General features: G+C 34.8%; 2 protein-coding genes across 5 annotated transcripts; one reads left to right on the top strand and one right to left on the bottom strand.

Moving 5' to 3' along the window:
* Nucleotides 1-2231: 2231 nt before the first annotated feature.
* On the bottom strand, nt 2232-5418 carry LOC125188238 (zinc finger BED domain-containing protein RICESLEEPER 1-like). Of its 4 annotated transcripts, none has more exons than XM_089058842.1 (4): nt 5262-5418; nt 2892-4861; nt 2760-2819; nt 2232-2668 (listed from the first exon to the last, which is right to left on the bottom strand). In XM_089058842.1, exons 2-3 carry the CDS (start codon nt 4843-4845, stop codon nt 2770-2772), a joined length of 2004 nt encoding a protein of 667 aa, XP_088914968.1. In that variant the 5' UTR covers nt 4846-4861; nt 5262-5418; the 3' UTR covers nt 2232-2668; nt 2760-2769. The 4 variants fall into 4 exon arrangements, with proteins under 4 accessions (XP_088914968.1, XP_088914969.1, XP_088914970.1 ...); XM_089058843.1 differs by having other exon boundaries at nt 2232-2663; XM_089058844.1 differs by having other exon boundaries at nt 2760-2813.
* Nucleotides 5419-8702: 3284 nt separating this feature from the next.
* LOC125186707 (bidirectional sugar transporter SWEET4-like) lies at nt 8703-9594 on the top strand. The gene is made up of 4 exons (XM_048083136.2): nt 8703-8921; nt 9008-9169; nt 9260-9382; nt 9469-9594. The coding sequence occupies exons 1-4, from the start codon at nt 8703-8705 to the stop codon at nt 9592-9594; spliced, it is 630 nt and encodes a 209-aa protein (XP_047939093.2).
* Nucleotides 9595-10105: the final 511 nt, after the last annotated feature.

Raw genomic sequence — 10105 nt, 5'->3', positions numbered from 1 at the left:
AATTCACTAATTCCAAATCACAATATACGCACAGAATTTAATGTCTTTTAACTTAGACTATTGCAACTTCAAAATTTCCAATAACTTGTTATGAACAACTGTCAAGAATTGCTTATTTTTATTCGAATAAACTCTTATGACAAAGACGCAACGACCAACAAAATTCTTGTAGTGATTCATATTCAAATTAATTGAATACAACACTCATTATCATTAAAGAACTAACACTAAACTGCCCATACGCAAGTAGTAATAGTAGTAGTATTGATAATAATAACTCCACAAAAATCATATGCAACAAAAGGTTGAAAAAGTGACTTTGCCACATAATGTGTGTGTGAGAGAGAAAAGAGATGTATGGGCAAGCAAAAATAGTGAGGCATTGAGATGAGTATTTATTTCAAAAGGTGGAGAAAATGAGAACATAAAGTGGTAATAACCCATTCTCTTTCTCAACTTTACTAGTTGTGCAATTCTAGGAAATTCTTATTGGTATAACCAAGAACCAAATCACACTTTTTCATACTAAGAGCTAATTCTAGGATATTCTTATTGGTATAACCTACTTAAATAAACACTTTCATTCACATCTTTTGGGTCATAACCAAGAACCAAATCACACTTTTTTCAGGTGATATAAATCATAAAACCAGGATTGACAAAATTAGAATCTTAAAAATGGTCAAGTCAAATTCTTAATACACAATCATAACCCTACAAAGAAAGCACTAACTAGGGATAGACAGTTATGCTAAGCACAAAAAGGATTTTTCCCCATAGCAAAAGATGGACACCAAATTTCAATTAATGCAAAAGAAAAGGAGTCCCCACTTTCCACCTTGCTTGAGTAACATCTCCATAACCAAAGTGTATGTATTTAGAGGTTTAGAGTGGTGGGCTCTCCCAGTTGTGCACAATCATAGTGCTTGTATTAACATAAATAAGGAAGCAACGAAAGGTACGTGGAAACGAAAGTAGACAAGAAAACAATGGAGTGGAAAGGTCACACTAATATTGCACCTTCTTTGGGTGCCCATGCCCACCTCCAATAATTCTTAAGCATCCATGGGGTGGGGTTATATGCACTCACCTTTTCACTGTCTCTGATGTTGTAGTAGGTGATCGAGCACTGTATGCATATCTCCATGAAGAAGCTGTGAGGCTTTTACAAATGTGTTTGTTAGGTTTAAAACATGTATGTAACAACTAGGGCTGATTATTGACTCAAAGGAGCACGAAGCTCGAACAATTGATTGTTGAAAGAGTAAAGGCCAGATATGGTCTCTAACATATGGCCGTTTTATCAATTTGGTCCTTAACATTATCTTTATGATTATTTGATCCCTCACAAATAAATTCAGACCCGAATCGGTCCTACTTAATAGAACCGTTAAAAAATTGACGGTCAAAATTATTTAATCATGTTTTGACCGAAATTAACCATTTTAAATTAATATCTTAAATTATTTCAGAAAAATAAAAATATAATTGTGTAAAACACACAAAAAGGAACGACGAACACGTCTTCGTTCTCTTCATTCTCATTCTCCTTTCTTCATTCTTTCTCTCATTCTTCATTCTTTCTCTCTTCCCCCAAAATATTACTATAAAATCAGACCTAACCCTAATCAATAAAAAATTGCACATTTCTCACAACCCCAACCCTAAACAATAAAAAATAAAAAACGGAGATAAAAATTTCACCTTTACGGCTCGAATGCGACTGAATTTGAGCCGGAGCTCGTACAGGAGGGTTTTGAGGCGGCATGGGTTTCGGCGGGTTTTGAGGCGGCGAGGGTTGCGGCGGGTTTTGAGGCGGCGGAGGGATTGAGGCGGGCATCGGAGCATAATTTCTTTGGGAAGAAGAAGGAGAAATTGAAAGTCCCATTTTCCAGTCCGTGTGTTTAATTTATTCAGTGTTGTATTTTTACGTTTTTTTCCAAGTTTTTCTAATAGAAATTAAAAATTATAATTAGACATAATTAATTATCATTATTAAGTTAATATAGTCAAATTGTAGTTGACCGTCTATTTTTTAACAGAACCGTTAAGTGAAGACCGATTCAGGTCCGAATTTAAGGACCAAATTGATAAAACGACCATATGTTAGGGACCATATTTGGCCTTTACTCTTGTTGAAATGTACAAATTGTAAGAACGAGTAAACTAGTATCCCGCCATTGCTCTAAACAAAGAGGTTAAATACACATTTAGAAACTGACAAAGGAATGTAAAAATAAACCTCTACGTTAAGCTCAATGGGATATCGTCAGTCAGAACTTCAGATTTTCCAGCAACATTAGGATAAATGATTGGAAAAATGGTAAAAAGTTTGGACCACCTTATCTTAACAGATCCTATTCAAAGCTAAAGCATATGAACAAATATGAACTTTTGCTATATCGCCCTGCATATTGAACTCCGACAAAAATCCGATATGTAGCAGTACCTTGCATATCAGATACATCTTCAGATGAGTTAAATATAGCTGAAACACAAAGAATCCCTCATTATATACATGAATACCACTTCTCCATTAATGTTATCCTTTCTTCTCGCCATTGAAACAGGCGGCAAAAATAAATACGCGAGAAGACTAGTTTTGTATCTAACACCTGGATGAGAGGTCACCATCATCCATTGCCCGAAAACTAGTTGAAGATCTGCACTGTGCAATTTTCAAAATAACAAGAATAAAAATACTGAAAACAAATTCACCTTTAATACATAGCTGGAACATGTAGTATAAAGGACCATACCAGAAGTTTGCTAATTTGCATCGCTGTGCAAGGCAAAGACGGGAGGTTTGGGATCTGTTGCTACAAAATGCAGAGTACGTGAGCAGAAAGTGCATAATATTACAAATCAAAAATATGGTATAAGGCATCTACCTTCCACTTCGTTGCGCATCCAATCTTGAGAACACATCAAAGCTTGCAGAGTATCAGACTTCTCAGCACCCCAAGAATGGTCGAGGGCTCTATCTCCAGTATCGAATAGGGATTCCAGTGCAACTTTTGATATTGGAATCCCCAATATGTTGCGGGCCATCATGGAAAGCACAGGATATCTTGGCTCATGAACTTTCCACCAGTTTAATATACTAAAATCAGCACTACGAGGGAAAAGTGGTTCCTCTAGATACTTGTCTAAGTCTGATTTTGTGTTTTGGCTAACTGAGGTTTCATGGAGATATCTGTCGAACCCACTAAGTCTGTCCTTAACAGCACTACCATTACTTTCAGAAGATGAATTTTGACCGTGAGCAGCTAAAGGTGAATAGATAGCATGACCACTGTAAAGAGCTTTCATGCAATTTGAAACAATGTCTATGCAATCAGGAGCACTATCACCATAGATTTGGGGATAATAGTACTCCACCAGTTTCATCTTGAATCGTGGATCCAAGATGGCTGCAATAGCCATAATCAAGCTGCATTTCTTCCAATACTCATCAAATTTTGATTTCAATTTCAATGCCAAAGAGCTGATAAAATCATCTGACTTCTGGCACCATTCGATCAACTGTAAATGAATGTCACAAATCTCAGCAAAATAAGAATTTGCAGTGACATGTTTGCGACCAACAAAGACATTAGAGACTTCATGAAAGAACTTCAAGATGCTCGTAATGCCCCTCATTCTGTCCCAATCTATGCCAGAAGGACACATAGAAAAGTCAGGGTCATGTTCTTGCAACTGAGGGAAGGCTTCTTTGTACTCTAAAGCAGCCTCAAGCATCACATACGTCGAGTTCCACTGAAATGGATTATCAGTAGACAGCCATTTCTGCCCATTGATGCCAACTAACTGTACTATCTCATCGAATTTTTCTTGTGTTGCACGAGAACCTTTAATGTACTGTATAGTTTCACGAACTTTGTTGGTTATCTCACGTGAAGTTTCCAGGACATCTTGGACCAATAACTTCACGGTACTTCCTGCACATCTTACATCAAATAATTGTCCTTCACACATGAGGAACCTATGCTGACAGAGTTGGTCTCTGATTCTACACACAATTTTGTCGTATGTGAGACGATTATCAATAGTCAATGAGAATAACTTTCTGTCGATATCCCAATTTCTAAGACTCGTCATGATCAATTCTGAGAGCATGTCTTCTGCTTGAGAAGTATCAACAGACAAAAAGTTCAAAATTTTCTTCTTTAGTTCCCAAGAATCATCAATGTAATGTGCTATCAAGCATAGATACTCTGAGCCTCCATTAGTAGCCCATCTATCAGCACTAAGGCTGACCTTCCCGGGTAATTTATCCAATTCCTCGTACACTCTTTGCTTCTCCTTTTTATAGATCTCTATACAGTCAGCCTCAATTCCATTAACTGTCACGTAATCAAACAAGGGTTGCAGGTTTTGAAGAAATGTCTTGAAGCCAACATCCTCAACCATACCCAAGGGATATCCATGCATTATAATCATACGCGCAAGATCTAGCTGACTCCGCCTTTGATCAAAATTTAAGCTTCCCGGGCCCACATTTCTGACTTTCACCCCTTGCTCAAAACTTGTACTTGCAACGGTTACCATCTCATTCTTCATCGCGGATTGGTTATAGCTATAGTTGGTTATAGCTAGTGTGGTTTGCTTCCTCTTCCCCCTCGTCAACAACTGACTTATATCATGGTTTGAACGCCTGCGACACCTGATCAGATGATTCCTCAAATGAGACGTCCCACTGGTACTCGACCCGCTGAGTATTCTCTTACAGTGCCGACAGATAGCCGCAAAAGTTTCACCTCTTTTAACTCTGTCAAAGTCATTCCATACAACAGATTTCAACCTACTAGAATTGACAATCACTGCCTCTTCTGTGATCTCCATCACCTCACAACTTGACCTAATCAACAAAGGCAATGCAAATCACTTCATTCTTCAAATTCTAAATTACATAACGAAAAATGAACACTTCCAAAATCTGAGAAACTATGCACAATCAGCTCAAGATGAGATTTTGGAGGCAAAACATGCTGTGATGTATAATAACAAGGACAATTGTATAACCCGAAAATGAACACGAGAACAATCCGACCCGTTTATGCTATAAGAGATGGGTCAAATCGGGAACTAAAATAAAATAAACCCTAATACCGACCCGATACCCATCAATCACATTATATTCTCTCAATAAACCAAACAAAAATACAGAATTCGGAATTCGGGTGAGAGACACAAATTACACATGAAAACGCCCAAATCTGCCACAAAATCAGGTGATAAAAAAAAGCGAGCAAACTTACAGGGAAACGGAAGGCAATAAAATCTCGAATTGGAATTATGTATAGCAGAGACGGCGCTGCATTGATGGTGGAGAAAGCCTTATTCCGTCAGCTGTGTGTAGTGCGTGTGAGGGAAAGAGGATAATCGGAAAAATGGAGCTAATTTTAAGCGAAGGTGACGACCCGCTACCTTAATGGGCTTGTTGTTGGGCCACGGCCTCGTTGAACTAGTGTCATCACCCGTGCTACACGGGACATAATATTTTCAAATAATGAAGTTAAAATTTAAGATTCAAATAATGAAGACAAATTCTAAAAGTAGATTAAAAACATAAGAATTTCAAATATGAAGATAAATTTTAAGGTAAGTAGATTGAAAAGGAGAGATGTAAAGAGAATATACTGATATTTATAGATAAAGAATGCGTGTTAATTACAATAAAGTATTCAGAACGCTATAAATAATTAAAAATATTATAAATAATAACAAAATAGAAATACACTCCTCCCAACTCACTCTAAATGACACATTGCAAATCCGAACTCTAAATGAAACATTGCAAATTCGACAATTTCAATTTACGATATGAACGGAGTAAAATAAAATTAAACAAATGACAAAGAGGGAGATGTACAACTAAAGATCAAATAGTATGTGTTAGTTAGAATAAGATATGCAAATAAAGGAAAATGTGCGACTAAGGACCAAAAGGGAAAAAAAAACATATAATTTGATTAAATAAATAGTTCAACAAAACATAGATATTCATAAACAAGAACAAAAACTTAGTACGACCGAAATAAATAATTTTTAGTACTATCGAAATAAATAAAATATAATTCAAATTTTAATTTTTGTAAGTTAAGCAAAATAGAAATATATTTTACAAAAATAAAATAATTAATATAAGAATTTAATTTTATTTATATTAGAATTAGAATATCCAAAAAGCTCCAAAAAAAGGCCCAATAAAAATTAACATGCCTACCCAATACTAACAAATGCTGCTTTAAAAAAATTGTCATCGTATATATCTCTATTTTTTTTTTTAATTCCCTATGCTCACTTTTTTAATTCTACGACACTCACTTAAATGTCTTTTGTTATTTCAATAACCTTAAAATAAGCAAATATGTCAACTGATGTATCATAGTGTCACATTCTGCTATATCAATCCCGAAAAACTAATTTATTTGAATGAATTATTTAGGGAAATGCTATCAATCCTGAGGTTATATCATAAGGAATGAATTGATTGCGTACTTAGCATAGTTTTATTTTAGAAATAGAAGAGGAGTCTATTGAAGCTCTCGCCCTCACTCCTTTAATTTCCTTCGCCCGTAAATTCCTCGGTAATTAGCTTGTTTTTTAGTAGTGTTACACTAATTCCACATTAGTAGTGTTATGTTGTTCAAAAGTTTCTTAATGTAGAAATTGTATAATTTTAAAAAATTGAAAAAAAAATGAAGATGGTTAGTAAATTATCAGGAGTTAGGACCAAGTTAGGATACGATTTGATTTTAATATCACGCGTTTGATACCTTAGTTACTTCTTTTCTTATAAGTCCACTTTGTTTGATATAAATGTTATGAAATCAAAATTAAATATGCAGTGACTTATTTGACCTTATACAAATCTACTTATTTGCTAAATTGTTTTTAGCTATACCTTAGTTGACATGCTTAAAAAAACAAACATTACAATTCCCTTTCCATTTCTCCATCGTCATTTCTCGGCGGTTCTAAACTTAAAGCAGTAAAATACTACTCCATTCTTCTTTGAATGGTAAAAAACATTATATTTACATAGAAAAGCAAGCCATTATTAATTGTTCATAAACAAAGCTCTTTAAGCCTACCGTTGATTAAAGCTACAAACAGAGCTTTTCAAAAACCCATGAGAAAATATTTTTGTTCCAAATCAATATTAATCAACATAAATCATCACAAGTGGCAACAAATTGAATTACTCACAAAAAATTTCATAATTAATAAAAAAAAAAGAAAAAGATTGATAGTAATAAATAAGCACCTACCGAATGGAAATTTTGCTAGTGAACTTTTGATTTAATTATTCATGAGATTTGAAGGAAGAGTATGCAGTGGACTTCTGGAAGATATTGACGCAAGGGCACGAAGGAGAATTCTTTTTCTTTTCTATGTAAATAAATTGAGGCAGATTTGTATCTCACCACATGTGTGACATACATATCGGTATTATTTTAGAAAAAATCTTCGGGCTCGAATGGGCCATAGAGAAAAAACACGGACTCACATGTTAGGTTAACTAGTATACCAAACACTTGGAAATACTCATATAACTATCTATATCTATGCATTACTATCTTATCAAACATGCCCTCATAAGAGTTAATTAAATTGCAGATAGAGGTTATGAGTAGTGATAAAATGCAAACTTATATATTGTACAAACTCAAAACTTGTTAACACAGTTTGAATACAATATCAATACAGTGTAAAATTTAAAGATTTTAATTTCCACACAGTATCAACACAATATCAACACAGCATTAATCATCGACTACCGTTGAAATTTTGTTGACATTTTCCTATTGATGTTTTTTTTTGATCTGTTGACATTTTTCAATATCAACAGATCATAGTTTTGAGTTTGTACAATATTTAGAGTTGTTATTTGATCACAATCCTAAAGGTTATAGTAAGATAGGAATTCAGTAAATAGATTGAGAGATAATTAAATTGCAGATATTTATTGAGAAATTAAAGTAAAACCTTAAGGTAGAAATTCACCAACACGGGGATTATTGGTTTGTATTTCATCCTTTTCTTTTGTAATTTTAAGCATGGAGACCTGTGTTTCCATTTTAGGTTCATGCATCTTTCCATCGCTCCAGAACTGAGCGTGAACTTTTAGTTTCTTCATCGATTTGTTTTGTATTGGCGTGTTTTCTGAAAATGTGAGTAGGTTTACCATTTTAAGTTTGACGCTTCTTTCCGTGACAATCTATTTGTTTTGCATCGTGATTTTTGCATCACGATTGTTTGATTCACAATCTCAAGGTACTCATTAGAGTAAACAAATTGTTATTTCTTGTTGGAATTAACCAAAATTTTGGAACATTTCATTATGAGTTATTTCGTTTACACTTTCGGCATTTTTATTTCATGGAATTTGCCAGCATATTGTTTTTTTTGCTGGAACTCTACTGATTTAAATCTTAATCGGATTTAGGAACATTTGCTAGCATATTATTTTCTTCTTCATGAAATTAATGCGAGCACTAATTCGTTTGATGTAGGCTATGTTCTATCAACAGTGCTGATCATCTCTCCAGCGTAATTACTTCTTTCTCTGCCTCTAATTAATAAGGAAGTAGATTCAGATTATGTCGTTTAATTAAGATTAGCAGTTAAATGATTAGACTAAGAAAAAACTAATCACGTTCTAGCTGAGTTTTTAACTAGTTTTTTACAATAGGATGATCTGTTGGAAAATCCGGCAAAATGGAGGAACAGGGCTACTGCGCCCATATCTGTTCCTAGCCTCAGTGCAGAACTTCATGTTCGGGATGCTTTATGGTGCAACAATGGTGCACACCCTCAGCGGTATTTTGTTGACCAGCTTAAATGCATTTGGTTTTACACCGTCGGTGATGTACCTGGCCGTCTTCTTCTGGTACACAAACCAGGAGAATAGGGTAAGTATAATAATGTTGTTAGTATTGTAGTATTGTATTTACGTGATTGTTATCAAAATCAATTTTGATAAATTTTATGCAATCAGGGCATCATATCTGCTATTCTCATTTTGGAGCTTGCTGGTTTTGGAATGATAGCTCTAGTTGCCTTCGTTGGCATTCATACGTTGGCCATTCGATCCATCGTCTTAGGGACTGTCAGTTCCATTTCTATGGCGATCATGTATCTGTCTCCGATGACAGCCCTGGTATATTTTTTCATCTTTACGTTGAGTTTTTGCATCTTTACGTTGAGTTATGCTAGCGCTATCAGCATTTGACATGTCAACTAATAACAGAGACAAGTTATGATTACCCAAAACACCGAGCTCATTCCATTTTGGGTCTGCTTTGCTGGTTTATTGAATGGGATCGATTGGGTAATATATGGCCGCCTTATTAATCTCAACCTTTACATTGTGGTAAGTTCATTAAATAACAATGAATCATTCCAGTGTGAATTATGGATTGATCTTATAAATGAGTACATGACTATATTTTGGTGTAGGTTGGAAATGCAGTTGGTGTAGCTGCTGGCGCGATTCAGATCTTGGTGTACTTTTATTACACACCGCTCATTTCAAATCTTCTCCCAAATCACACCATGAAATCAGCTGCTCTTATTATTCCATAGCCACCCGACCCAACCCCTCCACCTCGAACCAGGCTGGCGGCTTCTTCGGCAGCCCGGGTATTTACTTGTTGTCAACCTACTTATTAATTATTATCATCATAGCCTCTATAACAATATAATATCGATATCTCATTCTGATCTATTTCTTGGCCAGTTTTTCTCTTTTTTTTTTTATATTATAACAATAATTTGGAGAAAGAAAAATAAATAAATGAGTAGTAATAGATTTATTATTAAAGCTGCAAGAAGGCTACCTTTATCCAAGTGTTTTAAAGTAGGAAAAGGATATCGTAATTTGATCACAGTTGTATATGTGTACTGAAATTTTGAAAAAAAAATTGGTATTGAGTTTACAAACTGGAGTTTCAAACTCAGTGCATGCTGCTAGAAGATCAAGTATATTCAGTTAAACCAAGAAAGTCTCCACGGTCATTCTCATCCAAGCAGTTTATTCGACCTTCCTTCAAAAAAACACAAAAAAAGGGTCGAATTGCAATAAAACATATCAACT

Source organism: Salvia hispanica, chromosome 5 (assembly GCF_029641045.1).
Source record: "Salvia hispanica isolate PSC_SH4W2 chromosome 5, Shi_PSC_v1, whole genome shotgun sequence".
In the NCBI taxonomy this organism is placed as follows: domain Eukaryota; kingdom Viridiplantae; phylum Streptophyta; class Magnoliopsida; order Lamiales; family Lamiaceae; genus Salvia; species Salvia hispanica.
Note: the sequence above shows the minus strand (reverse complement) of the source record. Positions and strands in the feature narration are given on the sequence as shown.